Genomic DNA, 21,284 nt, shown 5'->3' with positions numbered 1-21,284 from the left:
GCACAGAAACTGCATGTTGTTTCTTCATCACAAATCAGATTCATAAACGTACAACAGGTGACTGTTTATCAAGCTATTGATGATGCAGATGCAGATGATATTGATGATGATGATGATGATGATGATGATATGCTTCTATCCACCCTGTGCATCACCTCTGTGCACTGCCTGTCGCTACCTGTGTCCGATCGGACTTGAAGCCATTGTTGTTACTTACTCCCATTATTCCCTCCTATCTAGATCCTTGCTTGTGTTGTACAAACTCTCAGATGTACGTCACTTTGGACAAAAGCGTCTGCCAGATGAAATTGTAGAATTATAAGAGTTCAGCAGATTGTTTCATTGTTAATATTTGTAGGATATTTAATAATAGACTGACAGAGAGGAGCTGGAGGATGAACTGAGTGTTGTGGTCCAGTCTGAGTGTTGAAGGCTTGTTGTCTCTGATGTTTTCAGCCAAACTGTGTGTGTGTGTTGTCTCCGTCTTTCTCTGTGGCTGACATCTCCATGGCAACCTGCTGAATGCTGCTGCAGTCTATCAAGTGGTCGCTGTGTAGGAATACAGCAGGACGTCCACGAGACTTCAGCTGTTCATGAAGGCTGGACAGAGGAGCTGACCGCAGCCTCACCGCCTCAACCCTCCTAAATACTATAAAGGCAATAAGGACATTATAGGGCTGACCTGTGAGCTTCCTCTGGGGTTTATTCTTTACTGGTTTTTAGTTCTGTTAAAGTTAACGCGTTAAAGTTAACACCTTAAAGCTGAAGTAGGCGAGATTGGAGCAAATATGATTAAAAAAAGTTATTTTTATAAAATAGTCGCTTTATCGTGACAGTAGTGCATGAGACAGGTAACCTGAAAAAAATCATGTTCCTCTGTGTCCTCCGGTGTCCTCCGGTGTCCTCCGGTGCCCCTAACGGCATCTGCTTGATTTCACCAATCGGAGGAAAACAAGCAGTAAGAGCTCATCTGAAGTCTGCTGTCCATCTGCCGTCTATGAGAGCCGGCTGTCAATCACTCGCGAACTCCGACGAAATGGTCAAACTAGGCAACGCTGAGCAAATATGAATCAATATTCTGTTACGTTAATGCCTATTTCTCACCTCAAATGTTTTCAGAATCATCTTGTAGTGCACGGTTTAGCTGTAAAATGAGAAAGTTTGTGACGCGGCCGCCATTGTAAAATCTGTTGAAGGAACGCCAAGTTCCGGTCAAGACCGGAGCACAGCCAATAGGAACGCTCTCTCATTGAAATGACCTGTGATTGGTCAAAGTCTCCCGTCACGGACTACATTTTTTAAAGCCTGAAAAACAGAGGCATGATGAGGTGCAGTTGTCGAGTAATCTCTCAGAACACTTGAATTACAATATGCTGAAAGGTTATTATGGAATTTTTGCCCACTGATGCCAAAAATATACTGCCTACTGCAGGTTTAACGCAAATTTGTTTTAACGGCACTAATTTCTTTAAAGCATTAACGCAACTTGGGAGTTTTAGGTTGCAGTGGGCTCAGTTTTTTATGTGTATATATTAAAGAAGCGGTGTGTCATCCAGCAGCAGCATATATATATTTATATATATGTATATGTACAGTATGTGTGTATATTAAAGAAGCGGTGTGTCATCCAGCAGCAGCATATATATATTTATATATATGTATATGTACAGTATGTGTGTATATTAAAGAAGCGGTGTGTTTGTGTCGTCCAGCAGCAGCAGAGCTGGTCACCATGAGTCTGGACGAGGACGCCCGCTGGCTGGAGTGGGTCACCAAACAGTTTGAGAGCATCGCCGGAGACGACAAAGAGATCGACATCGACGAGTTTAAAACGGCTCTCAAGGTCAAAGAGGTGAGAATACCGCCAGTACTCGCATCCTCTACTTCAGTACAATACTACTACAAAGTATCAAAAATAAAAGTATTCATGTTGTCCCTGGGACTGATATGTGATGCTGTGTGATATTAATAATGTTACTGCTGTAGCTGCTCCAGGTGGAGCTACTTTAACTACTTTATATATAGCTAGTGCAGTCAAGAAGAAGAAGAAGAAGAAGAACGAGGAGGAGGAGCAGCAGAAGACAAAGAAGAAGAACGAGGAGCAGAAAAAGAAGAAGAAATAGTAGAGGAAGAAGGAGGAGCAGAAGGAAAAGAAGAAGGAGCAGTAGTAGAAGAAGAAAAACGAGGAGGAGGAGCAGCAGCAGAAGAAGAAGGAGTAGAAGAACGAGGAGGAGGAGCAGCAGAAGAAGAAGGAGGAGGGGGAGGAGGAGCAGCAGAAGAAGAAGAAGGAGTAGAAGAACGAGGAGGAGGAGCAGCAGAAGAAGGAGTAGTAGAAGAAGAAAGAGGAGAAGGAGCAGAAGAAGAAGAACGTGGCGGAGGAGGAGCAGAAAAAGAAGGAGGAGGAGGAGCAGCAGAAGAAGAAGGAGCAGTAGTAGAAGAAGAAAAACGAGGAGGAGGAGCAGCAGCAGAAGAAGGAGGAGGAGAAGGAGCAGAAGAAGAAGAAGGAGTAGAAGAACGAGGAGGAGGAGCAGCAGAAGAAGAATAATGAGGGGGAGGAGGAGCAGAAGAAGAAGAAGGAGAAGAAGAACGAGGAGGAGGAGGAGCTGAAGAAGAAGGAGGAGGAGCAGAAGAAGAAGAAACTAAATTCTCAGATATAAATCTGTTTTCACAAACATGATAGTTTTATAGGAGAGATCTCGAGACAACCACTGGTTTCATCTTTAATGAGTTTTTGTATTTTATAAGTTTATGATGTGTTTTTATCAGCCTTGTCTCCCTAGCGATTACGTTCCCCTACTACTACTAAACTGCATCCTCAATTATGTTTGGAGGGAAATGGATGGGTCCAACAGACACAGGACTTTCCCCCAGGAGACCGCTGTTCACTTATTTAAAATAACTTAACGAGCGTAGTCATTTTAAGCCAAACCATGAAGTTGTTTTTCTGAACCTGACCAAGTAGTTCTGTTGTGTTTTGTTGTCTTGTTTTAATTCACAGCGTGTCTAAACTTGTTGTATTGTGTGTTTTGTCTGCAGTCGTTCTTTGCTGAGCGTTTCTTTGCGCTGTTCGACTCTGACGGCAGCAGCTCCATCAGCCTGGACGAGCTGCTGAAAGCTCTGGACCTCCTGATCCACGGCAGCGAGACGGACAAGCTCAAGTTCCTGTTCCAGGTCTACGATGTGGACGGTCAGTGATGCTGATAGCTCCTCTTCCTCCGTACCATAGAGGTCCTTCATCACCATACAGAGACCGTCCTGCTGCCGCTAATACTCACTAGAGCACCACATGTGGATTAATCGTAAACAGAGTCTCTATTTCCTCTGCTGGTTCCCTTATCCTCTCCTCTGTTAGTTAAACAGTAGTTGTTTTTGTTTCAGGCAGCGGTTCTATCGATCCAGACGAGCTGCGAACAGTTCTGAAGTCGTGTCTGCGTGAGAGTGCCATCTCTCTGCCGGAGGAGAAGCTGGACGACTTGACCCTGGCGCTGTTCGAGTCGGCCGACAAAGACAACAGCGGCTCCATCACCTTCGAGGAGCTCAAAGCCGAGCTGGAGAACTTCCCCGAGGTGATGGAGAACCTCACCATCAGGTCAGAAGATCACAACAGCTACTGTCTGCACTTATTCCTCCAAGTCTGAGGCCATGGTTCTCAGCCGGACTGCTCCCTCCAGGTTGGGAGTGAGTCTTTGCCCCAAGCGAGAGAGTTTAAGTATCTCGGAGTTCTGTTCACCAGTGAGGGTAAAATGGAGCGGGAGATGGACTGGCGGTTCGGTACAGCGTCAGCAGTTATCGGCGCTGTACCAGACCTTTGTGGTTCAGAGGGAGCTGAGACGGAAGGCAAAGCTCTCGATTTACCGGTCCATCTACGTTCCAACTCTCACCTGTGGTCATGAGCTTTTTCCCGAATTTTCTGCTCCTTCACCTCTAAAGGGGCCAGCTGAGATGGTTCTGGCATTTGATCAGGATCCTCCTGGACGCCTCCCTTTGGAGGTTTTCCGGGCACGTCCAACTGGTAAGAGGCCCCAGGGTGGACCCAGAACACGCTGGAGAGATTATATATCTGGTCTGGTCTGGGAACACCTCGGGGTCCCCCAGGAAGAGCTGGAAAACGTTGCTGAGGAGAGGGACGTCTGGAATTCCCTGCTTAGCCTGCTGCCCAGATCAGAGGAAGAAAATGGATGGATGGATTAATTCTACTCTTTAATTAATTATTCTCCTCCTCCTCCTCCTCCTCCTCCTCCTCCTCCTCTTCTTCCTTCTCCTCTTCCTCTTCTTCTTCCTCTTCCTCCTCCTCCTCTTTTTCCTCCTCCCTCTCCTCCTCCTCCTCCTCAGTGCAGCTAACTGGCTGAAGCCTCCTGATGTGGATCAGGGGAAGCATCATGCTCCTCGCTACCTGACCAGAGCCTACTGGCTCAACAACAGCAGGAAGCTGTTCTTCCTTTGTCTCTACGCCATCCTCAGCCTGCTCCTCTTCATCATCGCCATGCAGCAGCACAGGCAGGGCGGCGTCTGCTTCATGGTGGCCAAGGGCTGTGGACAGTGTCTCAACTTCAACTGCACCTTCGTCATGGTACGGGACAGAGGAGAGAGGACAGGGGAGACGGGACTGAGGAGACAGGAAAGAGCAGACAGGAGTGAGGAGACGGGACTGAGGAGGCGGGGCAGAGGAGACAGGACTGAGGAGACAGGACAGAGAAGATAGGACTGAGGAGACAGGGCTGAGGAGACAGGACAGAGAAGATAGGACTGAGGAGACAGGGCTGAGGAGACAGGACAGAGGAGATAGGACAGAGGAGATAGGACAGAGGAGACGGGACTGAGGAGGCCGGGCAGAGGAGACAAGACTGAGGAGACAGGACAGAGGAGATAGGACAGAGAAGACGGGACAGAGGAGGCGGGGCAGAGGAGACGGGACTGACGAGACAGGACAGAGAAGATAGGACTGAGGAGACAGGGCTGAGGAGACAGGACAGAGGAGATAGGACAAAGGAGACGGGACAGAGGAGGCGGGACAGAGGAGACGGGACTGAGGAGACAGGGCTGAGGAGACAAGACAGAGGAGACAGGACAGAGGTGTTTAGTTTTCAGTTAGTCTGTGTCTACCTGTCTCCAGGTGTTGATGCTGCGTCGCTTCCTGACGTGGTTGCGGGCGACGTGGGTGTCGAGGTTCTTTCCTCTGGACCAGAGCATCCTGCTGCATCAGATTGTGGGCTACGCCATCCTCTGCTACACGCTGGTGCACACCACCGCGCACATCTTCAACTTCGGTACTAACTCAGCGTCACCTCATGTTGTTGGGTTTAGTAAAGCTTTACAGTCAGATAGCTCTGGTCTTGTTTTAAAGGGTTAACGGAAGTATTCATCCAGGTGAAGTGTTGATGTGTTGACGTTGTGTGTTCCAGTGCAGCTGTCAGAGAGCGGCGAGTACCGGCTGTGGGAGTACCTGCTGACCACGCGTCCGGGGATCGGCTGGGTGAAGGGGACGGCGTCGCTGACCGGGGTCGTCCTGCAGGTGGTCATCTGCCTCATGGTGCTCTGCTCCAGCACCTTCGTACGACGCAGCGGACACTTTGAGGTGAGAGGATTTGAGGAAACGGACCACCAACAGGCATATTTGCCAACCCTCCCGATCTTCCCGGGAGACTCACATTTTTCATCGCCCACTGGCCAGTGCTGGACCATTAGAAGACAGCAATGAAAAATAGAGTGCAATTTATTGACACATCTTCGTAACAAAGATGTCCTGTTGCTCGCGCTTGCACTTGTACTCGCTCTACATAGACATGAACGAGCATCGCACAAAACAGTGAGGTGACACACGTCAGCTAAAACCACAATATCACTCTATATTTCACCTGCTTGGCAGTAATGTTAGCTGACCAGACGAAGGTCTCTCCATGAATCAATGCTGATCCTAGTGTTGGCTTTTCCTGCCTCAGCCTCCCGACCGCGGTCAGAGGGAACAGGGGAGACACGGGAGTTTTGGTCAGAGACGATAACGTTTCTCGCTGCAGAGCCCCGTCACCTCTGTTGGTCTGGAGGAGTCAACAGGCTGGTGATGGGTTATACTGGTGTGACCGGTGGACTTCTGTGTTGTGTTGGTCAGATAGTAAAGATGCCGTGACAACGGGATCTCTTTATGGTTGTTAATTCTGATAAACACACAGGGAAACAGAACCTCCATGTTAAATCTCCTGCCCGCTCCAGCTCCTACTCAAACCAATACATTATACAGAACCGAAGTTAGCTAAATAGGGAAGCATTCTGGGGCGCGCCGCCATTTTTAGAGGGTAACGTACGGAGCTACAGTAGACTATTATTATCTGTCACGGGTTTATTCATCTGTCATCTGTCATCATCAGAAATGTATAAAGGGGCGATATATTAAATTGAAGTTAGTTTCGGATATTGATCCTTATGAATTAGGAGCACCTTGACAGCTGACCACCCATAACAGTCACTGATGTGTTGTGGCGTTAGTGAACACCTGTCAGCAGGTACAAATATTAAAATCTTTGGAGGCCGATGTCCAGTTTACAAACTGGTAGGTATATGACATTAAGATCTACAAGCCAAATACCAACTACACAATTATCTGGACAAATATAAGCCAGCTAATGTTATGCTAACTGAATACTAACAAAAGGTCGGCTAATACTGTATCTTTAATCTACCGGTATCTTGTAAAATGAAACCCATAACGTTAGTCTGCCTTTGTGTCTGACTGTATACCATACATATACTACAATTCAACTTTTGAATCTTAATCACTGTGCAGTGTTTTGTGTTCTCTTTTGACACTTAAGGAGGACGAGTGTCATTTAGCCACTTGTTACTATAGTAACCACCTTTTTGAAGACACATAACGGCTTCATTCACCAGTGGGATATTTACTGGCATATTTTGTATTGTAGAACAAAACGTAACTCAACCACAGACCTTATCTCTGACATCTAACTAAAAACCCATTGACATCCAGACAAGGGAACAGGAAGTGATAAAATCCGGACTCATTTCTGGGTTTTAAGACTCATTCCTGTAGCTCTGTATTGTAGAGAAGGGGAGCGGGGAAGGGGCAAAAGGGATTTATAGTACCACAGAAGAAGAGATGAAGGAGGACGGACTCTGAACTTGTTCACATATTCTGGAGTTTGGTGGTTCTTCCAATCCAAATAAAGTGTAACCAGATAACAGAGGTACATAATGACCCCGTTACACTGGTATATCAACATGAAAGGAGGAAGTCGGTGTTAAAACAACAGTCAGGTGTTCAACAGGTTCTAATCATTCCTTTTGTTCATACTGTACAAAGATACTGAAACACTAAAACATGTTTACTTGTAAGTACAAAGTGATTTTGTTATGTTGCAGCTCTTTTACAACGTTTAGTTTAAACGTCAGTAAATCCATATTGAAGTTATTTATTTTCATATATCCAGTCCTCATTGATGGATTATCTCTGCATATAAAACAGAACTCTCTCCTCCTTCAGCCATAATCAGCAGGTTTCTCCTGTTTCTGCTGAATTCGGTCCACATTCAGTGTGACCGTCTCCCTCTGGTGTCTGTGGACTGTTATTACATTAATGACTATAATCTCCTCTTTTTATTCTCAGGATACGTTCATATTTGTTCTATTTGTAGTATATATATATATATATATATATATATATATATAGTATAATGATCCGTATCATTCTAAAAATTCAGCTTTTTCAAAAACAACATGGCTCAGTTCAAAATTTTATTTTAAAACAAAGCTCCTCATCTCTTCTCTGACATGATTTTGACATCAGATGATTTGCTACGACTACACTTCATAGTAATGTTTGTCTAAACTGAGAGAGACTGAAATCTCATCTGTCACGGGATTTAAATTAATGCCTCTGACTGCAGTAAATACAGAAAAATAAAAATTGTGTCCAGGTCCTAACATCTGTTGTTAAAGGAATGTATAAAAATAAGTAAAAAAAATAAGATAAAAAAAGAATCTGATTAATCTAAAAATCTGAATTTTACAGAGAAATTTGTAGCTTTGTGTAGTAAATTTCAATTTTATATATATATATGTATACATATATACGTGTAGACGCGGTGCGAGGGTCCGTTCATCGCTACTTGCAGCTTTAATTGTCATTGTTTTGTGTTGTTAATTGATTTTCAATAATAAATGTATACATACATTTGCATAAAGCAGCATATTTGTCCACTCCCATGTTGATAAGAGTATTAAATTCTTGACAAATCTCCCTTTAAGGTACATTTTGAACTGATAAAAAATGTGTGATTAATTTGCGATTAATTGTGATTAAATATTTTAATAGATTGACTGACCTAGTTTGTCCCATCTCTGATCTAGAGCTTGAACACACATGGAGTTGTCAGTGAAACACTGAGCGTCTCCGTGTTACATGGCTGGAAGAGATAAAGATGATCTAAAGATGTTTCACTGAGTCCACTCTCAGACTGTGTGCTGTGTGTCCTCCAGGTGTTTTACTGGTCTCACCTGTCCTACATCTGGGTCTGGTCTCTGCTGATGGTTCACTGTGCCAACTTCTGGAAGTGGTTCATGGCTCCTGGTTTGCTCTTCCTGCTGGAGAAGATCGTAGGAATCGCGGTGGCTCGTATGGGAGGTCTTTACATCGTGGAGGTCAACCTGCTGCCGTCCAAGGTGCTCCACACAACGACTCACCTGATCAGTCATCACATTCACATCAGTCAGCGCACATCATGACAGTTTATATATTCAGACAGCAGCAGGCTGGTTTTAAGCTCGTCTGTATTACATCAGTTATGGTTCGTGTCCACAACCTCCATCCTTTTCACGCTTCCCATTCATTGTCTATGTAAGCAGCTGTGCAATGCATTCTGGTAGCGTGACGGCGCGATTTGAGAGACGGGACGTCACGTCGGCCGCTCTTCATTTGCATGAAGTTGAGGTCTCGGCTACTTTATGCAAATCAGAGGCGTCCGGCGCGACTCGCCGCCTCTGGAAACTCTGAGAAACTTTTAAACTAACCATTATTGATCTAAAATAAAGACAGATTAATCAGATGCATGGATTATTTCTCTCATTAAATGTTCTCAGAAACACATTTCAGTGAACTATTTTCATAATATAAGAGAAGTTTCCAAACGAGCCGCCATGTTGGTTCTGGTTTGAAAGCTGGGAGAAGCAGCCCACGAGGGAAAGAGTTCGTCCAATCAGATGCCTAGTGTCTGGTGGCAGCCCATCAAGCGTCCAATGCTGGGAAGCAAGGCGATCCCTCGTCATGAAAAACACCCCTGTGGACACGTACAGCTCAATCAGACAGTGTTTTAGTAGTTATTTTCTATGTGTGTGTGCAGGTGACTCACCTGGTGATCAAACGTTCTCAGTTCTTCCATTTCAAACCTGGAGATTACGTCTACATCAACATCCCGGTGATCGCCAAGTACGAGTGGCACCCGTTCACCATCAGCAGCGCTCCTGAGCAGTCAGGTACGCCTCACCTCACACACACGAAGGTGGAAAGTAACTAAGTACATTTACAACAGTACTGCACTTCAGTACAATTATCAGGTTCTTGTACTTTGCTTGAGTATTTCCATTTTCAAACCTCCCCTCCACTACATCTCAGAGGTAAATACTGCACTTTTTACTCCACCACATTTATCTGGCAGCTTTAGATACTTTACAGATTAATATTATTAAAACTCAAAATGTAGCGTAACTTTGTAGTGTTCTTCCTGACAGGATAGTATGACATGTTGGTACCAGTGGATTCATTAGGTTTTTTAGTTTCATATGATACCAGTATCTTCCCTCTAGCTTTAAAACTGAGCCCACTATGACATCCGAAAGATCGGCGGCCTGTCAGATTAAATATGGCAAATTGCGTTAATGTGTTAAAGAAATTAGGGACGTTAAAACTAATTTGCGTTAATGCGTTATTATAGCGCCAACTTTGACAGCCCTAGTTTAAAGTCGTTGACTGCTGTGACCTTTGACCTGCAGGCAGTCTGTGGCTTCACATCCGCTCCATGGGTCAGTGGACCAACCGTCTGTACGAGTACTTCAGGCAGCCAGAGAGCGAGACGCTCAGCCCCAAGAGACTGACCACCAGCCTGAGGAACCGCCGCCAGCTGGGGAAGGCCCAGGTCCAACACACACACACATACACACACATGCACACACACACACACACACACACACACACACACACACACACACACGCTCTGTCAGGTTATAATTCATCATGTGTTTCCTCTTTACAGGAGGAGTTGTTCAGCTCTACAAACTGTAATGGAGCCGTAGCTTCTAATGAGGACGACGCCATCGAGCTGATGATGTACCGTCAGAACGGCTCCCGGTGCGATGTGGTCTTGGCTCCCGCCCCGGCCCCACCGTCGTCTGGACCTCATAGCCCAGCGGAGCCTATTCCAGACGGGCTGGAGCCAGCGGAGCGAGGCGAGGCTCCTCCACTCAGAGAGGTCCAGACACGTGTCCTCAGTATATTCACAGTTGTGTTGAATCAAACTGATTTTAACTGCTTCTCCTGTTGAAACTGTAGGTTTCTGCCAAGTTTGGTGAGAATCACAGGTTCTGCAACATCAAGGTGAGCAAACACAAATACACCATAACTGACTGCAATACTGAGAGCCCCTAGTGTAGGATGTGTAGGAACAATATTATTAATACACACATAAACACAAATACAGACAGCTGCAACAATACCAACAATCAACAGCAGCCACCAGAACTTAACATCTGATATAGGATGTAAACACACTGATAAATATCACGTGGAAGTATAAATACGACATATATATGTATATACAGTATATACATATATATGTACGTATATATATTTATATATGTATATATATGTATTAGGGCTGCACAATTATGTCAGAAATGATAATCATGATTATTTTGATCAATGTTGAGATCACGATTAATTATCACGATTTTAGGGACAAAATATTTGTATTCACATTTAAATAAACCAAGCACTGCTTTCACTTCCATGTTGAGCTACATTCCTGCTAATTAACACGTCAAAATAAGACTTAAAATCAGGATCTCCTTCACCTGAACCAATTTTTAAACGTCAATAACGCAGTCGATCATGTGCATGTAATTGTCGGAAGCCATAATCGTGAACATGATTAATATTTGATTAATTGTGCAGCCCTAATATATACAGTATACAGTATATATATACTGTATACTGTATATATACACATATGATAGAGTTAAAAGACGTTCTATTCATATTACTGTTTTTCACATAATGCAGATTAGCAAACAGTCCATCATGGTGGACTTCTATGGGCCCCCTTGGGTAGGGCTTCAGAATTAATCAAAATGTTATCGAAATCACAATATGACCTCCTCCTCGAAGGCGCAATATTTATTAAAGGTGAAATGTGTCAAAATAGCATTTTAAATTAAATATTGTGTTGCTGCAGAGACGTTCTTGCCTACACATCACATTCTACAAACTAAAGAAAACATCTTTGTTTGGCACAGATCCCCACAAAAATCACACCATAATCATTCATGTTTAATTCAATCATGTTTTTCAGTGAAAATGAGAATAATAATGTAAATATGATCATTCCCCCCAATACTGCAAATCATATTGCAATTATAATATCAGTCAAAATATTTGTAATTACATATTTTTTCAAAATCACACGCACCCCCCAGTTTTAGAACCACTGCTATAATGTAAAAAGTCTGCACACCTTGGCTTTAATACTGTAAATGTAATGAAATGAAGTACCTGGGTATGTTTTTAACAGTATTCAGATGCAGTATTCTGAGTGTTTACTGTCTGTGTCAGTGTTATGTAGACGGACCGTATGGGACTCCTACGAGACAGATCTTTGCCTCTGAGCATGCCGTCCTGATCGGGGCCGGTATCGGCATCACACCATTCGCCTCCATCCTGCAAAGCATCATGTACCGGTGAGATACAAGACTCTTGTTCTGTCCATCAGGTTACATCCTGGTTCAGAGGCTAGCACAGCATCACACAACCTCCTCTTCTCACGACACCTCTTCCTCCCAACGTGGTTAAATATATAAAAGCAGTTTCATGTGATGTTGTGTTTGTGTTCTACAGATACCGCATGAGGAAGCAGAACTGTCCCAGCTGTAACTACTCCTGGTGTGAAAATATTAAAGACAGCGAGATGAAGTTACGCAAAGTAAGAAACCACCACAGAGGACTAGTCTTCAGGGATGTTTGGTGGCACATATCATGTTGTAGTTTAATGAACTGATTGAGGAAATGTGTTTGATGTGAATGATCGTGGACATGAGTCTGTTTTGGACCCTGCAGGTCGACTTCATCTGGATCAACAGAGACCAGAAGTCCTTTGAATGGTTTGTTAGTTTACTGACTAAACTGGAGATGGACCAGGCTGATGAGGAGCCAGAAGGTAGGAAAGAGTAAAATAAACATTTATTTATATAAATTTTTATCTGTTCAAAATGTACCTTAAAGGGAGATTTGACAAGTATTTAATACGCTTATCAACATGGGAGTGGACAAATGTGCTGCTTTATGCAAATGTATGTATATATTTATTATTGGAAATCAATTAACAACACAAAACAATGACAAATATTGTCCAGAAACCCTCACAGGTACTGCATTTAGCATAAAAAATATGCTCAAATCATAACATGGCAAACTGCAGCCCAACAGGCAACAACAGCTGTCAGTGTGTCAGTGTGCTGACTTGACTATGACTTGCCCCAAACTGCATGTGATTATCATAAAGTGGGCATGTCTGTAAAGGGGAGACTCGTGGGTACCCATAGAACCCATTTACATTCACATGTCTTGAGGTCAGAGGTCAAGGGACCCCTTTGAAAATGACCATGACATTTTTTCCTCCACAAAATTGAGCCCAGAAATTAGTAGCGTTAAAATGATTTTGCATTAACGCATTATTAACTTTGACAGCTATGTATATACATTACTGTTCAAAAGTTAGACATTTTCTGCTATTTGCTGCTTTGCGCCAGGTGTAAGATAGGGCCCTGGTATGGGATATCACGCCTCACGTGACCTAACTGAAGACACCTCTATTCATGCCTTTTACAGCAGATGACCTGTGGTGATGTATGTGAGGCTCCGCCTGCACATATATATACACCCGTCCCAACAGTCATCCTTCAGTTCGAAAGCGGGGTTTATGCTCACCATATTGAAGCTGGTGCGAGGCGCTCTGTCGTGCACATTTTAATTTCTGTAACTACACACCGACTGCACGTGTTGCGCTTTTCATTTGAACATAGACGCCTTCGAGGGAGGACTGGCCGAGCGGGTTGGCCTGTACAGACATCTCTACAACTGTTCACTGAGAGACCACAGGGACAGTCACATGACATTAAATACTTTCATTAAAGAACAGGACGGTGGTACAATGCATCTCTCAAGGACATAGAGGAAGTAGACCAGTTCAGGAAGGATGCCGTGAGAGGCCCTGAGAGCATCGACAGGACTATGCTCCCCTGGCAAGTTGAAGCTCTGGTGCATGCAGTTCAGAGGCCTAGAGCTACCCATCTCTAGTCTCACAGAGGAATACAAGTACGCCAAAGTAAGACTGGAGATGACGCTAACTGAGTCACGTGATCCATTTGCAGCCCAAGCTGCTCCCACCCTCCCACTACTTTATTTCTCAGAGACGCAGGCTCATGGTGGAGGAGCAACAAGGTGTGCAACAGCCGTGGCTCAGGCAAGGCAAGGACAATGGATGAAATGGGAGGGAGTAGAGAAGAAAAAGATCTCCTGGAAAGAGCTGTGGGAAATGGAGACATTCAGAGCGAGCTGCTCCATCAAGGCTGCCTATGATGTCTTGCCATCTCCCAAGAATCTCAGCCAGTGGTACGGAGAAGACCCAACGTGCTCCCTTTGTCCTACACCAGTGACTCTAAAACACATCCTAGTGGGCTGTAAGACCCGCCTCACGCAAGGCAGATACACCTGGTGGCACAACCAGGTGTTACGGTGTCTTGCAGCAGTGCTGGAAAGCCAGCGTCAACTCCCTTCCTCCCCCTTCATCCCACCGTCCGAAACCGAATTTGTCCGGGACGGTGAGGGTCAAGCCAGACTCGGCCAGACTCGGCCAGACCAAGGACAGACACCGGGCAGCTGGGTGGGGCTCGTGACTGGAAGATGGTAGCAGACTAAGACCAGAGACTCTGCTTCCCAGCTGAGATTGCATCAACCAACCTCAGACCAGACCTTGTGCTATGGTCGGCCTCACTCCATCTAGTTTATATCGTCAATCTTACAGTGCCCTGGGAGGATGCAGTGGAGGAGGCCTAAGAGCGTAAGAAACTGAGGTACGCTGAGCTTTCAGCCAACGCTCAAAGCAAAGTTCTGACCAGTTGAGGTAGATTGCAGAGAGTTCATAGCCACATCCACATCAGCTTCTCCGGGAGATGGGAGTCCGAGGCAAGCAGTCAAAGACCTCTCCAGAGCTGCTGATAAAGGTAGTCAGTGGCCCTGGATGAAGAGGAAAGATTCCACCTGGGCCAGGTGAGCGGCCAGGTGAGCGGTGGCATCTAGAGGGTGATCCTGGGATGCCGGGAATCATTGCTAAACCCTCTGGAGGTGTCGTGGGACTATCAGCAAAACACTGAGGAAAGAGAGCGCCCACTTGATAACCCAGAAGATGCCATTACTCACCAGATCACCCTACTTAAGCTGGGCATACACTGTACGATTTTAGAAATGTTGTGTAATTCCTACTCCTGCTGTACGAGTACATCATTTTGTGATGTAAAGCCAAAGCTCACGATTTACGTGTAAAATACAAAGAAAAAACACAGCCCGTCGGAACCTGGGAACGGTTCTTGCCGTTGACAGTTGTCAATAAAGATTGGTTTGAAAGTTCCGAGGCAGGTAAAGTTTGTTTGCTAGCAGAGGTCTGTACCAACCCCCCAGGAAGTGCGATGGTCGTTGATGCAAATTTTCGTAGTGGCCAAACGGTGGTACCACAACTTCCGTGTCTGTCACGTGATGCCATTTGGGCCAAGCCAGCAAGCCGTGATGACAGCTGTGACCCCGTGACCGAGCCATGTGACCAAGCGGAAGCTACTGCGCCTGCTCCATGGGCCCAATGGATGTGGAAGATCGCCAGAAGATCCGGGTACTTTTCCAGTCAGAGTCGAGCCATTTTGGCTTCATGCGCCACTGAGCCACTCTCATAGGAATGAACATGGCCCCGCCTCCAACGCTGTATCCAGTTCTCTTTATACATCCATGGTCTGTACGGGTCACAATGCTAACAAGGCAGAAACGTGCTGCCTTGATCATCGGTGCCATCCTGTCTGCTGAAATGTATATATAAAAAAAAAGAGGCGCCAGCATGTATGGACTCTCAGGTGGCGAGGAAGACGTGGCCAGTATGGCTTGTGCATTTTGCAGAGAGAATTGGAGGTAAGCTATTGTCCATTGTTATCTTGATAGCTACGCTCGGATTACTGTAAGAAAAGTAGAAAAAAAGTACTGACGTTAGGGAATCGGCTGCTCTGCTTCAGCTCTCGCACTTCAACTGTGCGAGAGCCTGTGGTCCGCAGACCAAAATTTGTGACATGTCAGAAATTCAACGAATGGCCGGTAGCCAGGAGTTAATCGGTTCTCGGTCTCCCCTGTACACTGCATGGCAAACGACGCTGAAATTCGGTCTGACTCTAAAAGGAGTCGTGCGGCTCAAAATTCTGGCCAGAAACGGGCTCAAATCATACAGTGTATGCCAAGCTTTAGTTTAGGTAGCAGGCCTAAGGTGTGCAATTTAAGGGAAACCAACAACTAGTCCTATCGGACAAGTCTGTTGCCATGGTCACAGTCATCATCTCTGTTGTACCAGGTGTAAATGGGGCCTGAGGTTCAGCTTTATGACGTTTCTAGGACATGACAAATTCATGATTTTCAGTCAGTTTGAAGAAAAAACTGGTTATGTCAGTTTGAATGCTGAGATTATTATTTTATTATTATGAGATTATTTGATATGATTTATTTTTGGATCATTTCTTGTGTGAATGAACTTCATACTCAAGACAGAAGTAGTTAACAGTATGTAATGGGTACAACACAGTGTGGAATGAAACTCAACATGACAAACTTGAATGATGAAGCTCCGCCCATCACCTGACTCACCTGAGACAAACCAGGAAACAGGTTGTTATTCTGCCTTCACTGAGACGACACACACACACACACTGAGAGACGGACGATAAGATTCACCTTCAGACCAAAACCACCACTTCCACTGAGAGAGGACATCTACAGGAGGGAATACTGGGAATACTGGAATACTACCATTTCAACCAGCTGCTGAATCCACAAACTGAACCAGAGTTTTACAAGAACAACGACTCAAAGTGAAAGTAACTTTCAGGGAACAGGGAGTGGCTGAGCCGTCTGCCTGCTGTGTTTTCAGCTTCACTCAGAGACTAAATGGCTTCCAGATTAGAGGACGATCTCTGCTGTTCTGTCTGCCATGACATCTTTAAAGATCCTGTCATGCTGTCATGTAGCCACAGCTTCTGTAAAGTCTGTCTGCAGAGCTGGTGGACAGAGAAACACGTCCAAGAGTGTCCACTTTGTAAGAAAAGACATTCAAAGGACTTCCCACCTCCTAACTTGGCTTTAAAGAACCTGTGTGAGAGTTTCTTACAGGAGAGAGCTCAGAGATCTTCAGAGGTTCTCTGCAGTCTGCACTCTGAGAAACTCAAACTCTTCTGTCTGGACCATCAGCAGCCGGTGTGTCTCGTCTGCAGAGATTCAGAAAAACACACCAACCACAGAATCAGACCCATCGATGAAGCTGCACGACAACACAAGAAGGAACTTCAGGAAACTCTGGAGCCCTTAAAGGAGAAGTTAAAGGTTTTTGAAGAAGTTAAAGTGAAGTTTGATCAAACAGCAGAACACATGAAGGTCCAGGCCCGACACACAGAGAGGCAGATTAAGGAGCAGTTTAAGAAGCTTCACCAGTTTCTAGAAGAGCAAGAGGAGGCCAGGATGGCTGCACTGAGGGAGGAAGAGGAGCAGAAGAGTCAGATGATGAAGGAGAAGATGGAGGCTGTGAGCAGAGAGAGAGCAGCTCTTTCAGACACAGTCAGAGCCACAGAGGACGAGCTGAGAGCTGAAGACGTCTCATTCCTGCTCAACTACAAGGCTGCAGTGGAAAGAGTCCAGCAGCGCCCCCTGCTGGAGGGTCCACAGCTGCTCTCAGGAGCTCTGATAGACCAGGCCAAACACCTGGGCAACCTGACCTTCAACATCTGGAACAAGATGAAGGACATGGTTTCCTACACTCCTGTGATTCTGGACCCAAACACTGCTGATCCAGAACTCATCCTGTCTGAAGATCTGACCAGTGTGAGACGAGGAGAGGAACAGCAGCTTCCTGATAATCCAGAGAGGATTGATAGTTACTGTTACTACTCTGTCCTGGGCTCTGAGGGCTTTAACTCAGGGACTCACAGCTGGGACGTCCAGGTTGGAGACAGTACATACTGGGAACTGGGTGTGTTAGCAGAGTCTGTCCAGAGGAAGGGATACATAGAGTCTGGATTATGGAGAATATGGTTCTTGGATGGTGAATACAGAGCAATCTCCCCACCAGGTACATTCACTAATCTCGTAGTCCAGAAGAAGCTCCAGAGGATCAGAGTGAATCTGGACTGGAACAAAGGAAAGCTGTCGTTCTCTGATCCTGATACTAACACACACATACACACCTTCACACACACTTTCACTGAGAGGATGTTTCCATATATTACCACTTATGATGATGATGAACTCCCACTGAAGGTTTTACCAGTGAAGGTCTCTGTGACTGTAGGACAACAGAAATAGATGATGATGATGATGATGATGATGATGATGATGATGATGAAGATGAACATCAATCAGTATATTTCAAAACGTACTGAATTTTCTTCTCTTAGTCATTGAGGAACATGTGACTGTGTTGTCCTGATGATGATGTTGGTTGTCATGGCATTGATTTGTTTATTGATGTAAAGTGTTAAAGAGATTTTCTTTCACATCATCTGTTCACTGTAATTCATCATTAGAAATGAGGTTAAAGCTTCAACTGGAAAATTAAAGTGTCTCATGAAGCAGAAACTGGTGGCGCTTTTGATTTTGATCTGAGGTTGTAACTTTAAAATGTAATATATAGTGTGTATATATAGTGTGTGTATATATATATATATATATATATATATATATATATATAAGGGCTGAAGAGTTTCTGTTCTAGTCCTCAGTAAAACTACCTGTCAGAGTCAAAGCATTATTGAATGTTGCTTTATACATCAGGCTTCAGTCACACAGTCGTGCAAACCTACTGTTAGTAATCTGCTGCAGTCAGATGTGTGAGAGGGCGACTCTATATGTCTGAATGGTACAACGTCCTCTTTACTAATACATGTTATTTACTTTAGTTTTCACATAATTTACACATGTTTTTTCGAATATTTGTTCACATAATTTACAAATAATTTTCTGATATATTTTACATTTGTCTGAATGGTCTTTGATGCTTTCAGCTTGTAGAAAAGTCCTCTTTACTAATAGATGTTATTTAGTTTAATAGATGGAGAACAAAACGCCGTCCAATATTTCAACCAGACTAACAACTGAAAGAGACGTTGATCCCTCTGAGCACCAGTTCAATCAGAACAGAAGAAATCAGCAGTCACTGGTGAAAGAAACTGGAAGCTGCAGATTTAAACAGGAACAGCTTCCTGTTTCAGTGTCAACGTCACAATAATGCAGCCGAGAACAGCTGGAATAAACAGCTGCAACGTGTTGCTTTAGCAAAGCAGAAACAGAAGGTTACTCTAGGGTTAGCACTACTGGAATATCAGATGAACGTAATCCCAGTTTAAACCTATAGTCTAGGATATTTTAGGGCATTTTGGAAAATGGCTGTCACGGCCCTCAGGGCCCAGATTTGCAGCGTCCCGATATCTATATCTTTTCATAACATATAAACCTACATCTGTGCCACATTTGTTGCTTTTATCGCAAAATGCACAATTGTTATGTTGAGCTGCCGCACTATAGAGAACACCATGTAGAAAGATAATCCTGATCATGTTCAGACAGAAATGTAACCTGTGTTGACCCTCTGCTGTGTGTCAGGACGCTTCCTGGAGATGCACATGTACATGACGTCAGCGCTCAGTAAGAACGACATGAAGGCCATCGGCCTGCAGATGGCACTGGACCTGCTGGCCAAGAAGGAGAAGAGAGACTCCATCACCGGACTGAGGACCAGAACCCAACCTGGACGCCCTGAGTGGGGGAAGGTGAGGACAGTTAATGTATTAAACATAATTAAAAAGGAGAGTATCAATATGTAACGGTACATATCCATCATATAAGTTACTGCTAATAATGATTGTTTTCATTACTGATTACCCTCTGAGACCCACAATAGACCTGTTTAGTCTTTTTTAGGGGGGTACAGGGGGTGTTTAGGGGGAGATAGCAGGTCAACAGTAGATGTCACACAGAAGTGGTGTACATCATCTGAAAGCTGGGAACCTGAAGATTAATCTGAGATGCAGCTCAGTACTGTGTGTCAAGTTCTTCTAGTCATAAATCAGAAATACACATTAATTAAATAATTAAAATTGATTGTAAAAGTGTATAAGGGTTTAGAACATGATGATAGAAGTATATGATGGTCATCCCCATGCTCTATTATGTCTCATAAGTTGTTGCAGTCATTTTTGGGTTGATACCATTTGTTACACTGATTTGGTGCTAAATTTAACAATTTTTTACCTCTGGAGACTTGATAAAATGTATCAATAATCCCTCCAACTACCACATTAAGACACCAAGACCTTGAGGAACACCATAGAAAAAGCCATGCTGTGATTTGGGATCAAAAACTTTTGACATTTGGAGATTTCTGCAAGAATTGCATTTTTCGGCGATTGAATGGCGAGCACTTCTGTTGTGTAAACTGCTCAGAAACCCCCTTATTGTCAATCTAGATAGGAAACCCATCCATCCTCTGAACACTCTAGGTCACTAGTTTGTCAGAGGTCAAGGGACCCTTTTGAAAATGGCCATGACAGTTTTTCCTTGCTAAAATGTTAGCCCCTCATAGCGTTATTTAACCTCCTTCACGACAGGCTAGTATGACATGGTTGGTACCAATGGATTCATTAGGTTTTTCTAGTTTCGTATGATATCGGTGTCTTCACTCTAGTTTCCAAACTCAGTCCGCTACAACCTTTGAAAGACGAATAGCCGCCGGGCCTTCGGCGTTTTAAGGGGGTAAAGAAGGGGTATATTTTATTAATACATATAAATATGTACATATATGACTACTGTATGTCAATGTTCAGTTTCCAGTCAGCTGGCTCTAATGAACCAGGTGTGTGTGCGTGTGTGTGTGTGTGTGTGTGCCAGGTGTTCCAGAAGGTGTCGGAGGAGAATAAAGGGAAAGTCCACGTGTTTTACTGCGGCTCTCCTGCTCTGGCTAAAGTCATCAAAGCTCAGTGTGAACGCTTCGGCTTCCACTTCTACAAGGAGAACTTCTGAGGAGGTCACCTGCTGTGTGTGTGAGTGTGTGTGTGCGTGTGTGTGTGTGTGTGTGTGTGTGTGTGTTTATACCCTGTGTGTGTTTATGTCTCCCAGCAGCTCCATGACGACCGTCTGCGTTGTGTTTCCTGCCTGTTTGCTGGACAGTAAAGAAGAGCCATACTGTATGTGTGGACTGGTGTGGTTTTACATAAATATATATATAAATATATATATAAAGTACCTGCGTAGATGTTGTGATGACTCATTTATGTCTGAATGTAGAGAATTAATCAGGTAATAAATGATGATTAATGAATTCCCACTGATCTCTTCACTGATCTTTGACATCCATCACAGTTCAGCTGATGTTACTTTGAACTCTCGTCTACGTATGCTTAGTAACGTCCTACATTTCCCAGAGTGCATCTCCACAGGAAAGCATTTCTGTGTGATATTGTAATGATTTATAAACAAAAGACATGTCAGAAGGAGGGTCAACAACTGTTCAATTTTTCTTGTTAAATGTTGGATAATTTAAACAGTTTCCTAAATGAAACCATGTGAGAAGTTTAGAGGGGAAATGTCTTTTTAGTATAACTGACAACAATTCAGGGGCATCTCAAGATTTTATCTTTTTATAAACTGATTGTATCTGTTTAATTTAAAATCTTAATCTGAGAAGTAACCACTTACTGCAGCTGTCAGATAAATGTAGTGC

The 21,284-nt window shown here is 44.2% G+C and overlaps 2 protein-coding genes across 2 annotated transcripts; both read left to right on the top strand.

The window, feature by feature from the left end:
* Window positions 1-1,732: 1,732 nt before the first annotated feature.
* nox5 (NADPH oxidase, EF-hand calcium binding domain 5) lies at window positions 1,733-20,882 on the top strand. Its single transcript, XM_037766945.1, has 16 exons — window positions 1,733-1,852; window positions 2,995-3,187; window positions 3,379-3,589; window positions 4,333-4,570; window positions 5,114-5,267; window positions 5,403-5,575; window positions 8,488-8,670; window positions 9,348-9,480; window positions 9,997-10,139; window positions 10,257-10,472; window positions 10,553-10,597; window positions 11,831-11,955; window positions 12,113-12,197; window positions 12,332-12,431; window positions 19,169-19,335; window positions 20,453-20,882. Exons 1-16 carry the CDS (start codon window positions 1,733-1,735, stop codon window positions 20,582-20,584), a joined length of 2,418 nt encoding a protein of 805 aa, XP_037622873.1. The 3' UTR covers window positions 20,585-20,882.
* On the top strand, window positions 16,102-18,145 carry LOC119487136 (nuclear factor 7, brain-like). The gene has a single exon (XM_037767800.1). It carries the CDS (start codon window positions 16,466-16,468, stop codon window positions 17,870-17,872), a length of 1,407 nt encoding a protein of 468 aa, XP_037623728.1. The 5' UTR covers window positions 16,102-16,465; the 3' UTR covers window positions 17,873-18,145.
* Window positions 20,883-21,284: the final 402 nt, after the last annotated feature.

The sequence above is a fragment of the Sebastes umbrosus genome, chromosome 4, assembly GCF_015220745.1.
Source record: "Sebastes umbrosus isolate fSebUmb1 chromosome 4, fSebUmb1.pri, whole genome shotgun sequence".
NCBI classification, from domain to species: Eukaryota; Metazoa; Chordata; class Actinopteri; order Perciformes; family Sebastidae; genus Sebastes; species Sebastes umbrosus.
The sequence above is the reverse complement of the archived record's forward strand: the minus strand, read 5'-3'. Positions and strand labels throughout refer to the sequence as shown.

Bases quoted from the DNA above. Each gene is read 5' to 3' on its own strand.
- nox5 (XM_037766945.1), top strand. From the start codon at position 1,733: ATGAGTCTGGACGAGGACGCCCGCTGGCTGGAGTGGGTCACCAAACAG. The intron at 10,598-11,830 runs GTGAGCAAACAC...TGTCTGTGTCAG, and splicing joins ACAGGTTCTGCAACATCAAG to TGTTATGTAGACGGACCGTA. The intron at 11,956-12,112 runs GTGAGATACAAG...TGTGTTCTACAG, and splicing joins CTGCAAAGCATCATGTACCG to ATACCGCATGAGGAAGCAGA.
- LOC119487136 (XM_037767800.1), top strand. From the start codon at position 16,466: ATGGCTTCCAGATTAGAGGACGATCTCTGCTGTTCTGTCTGCCATGAC.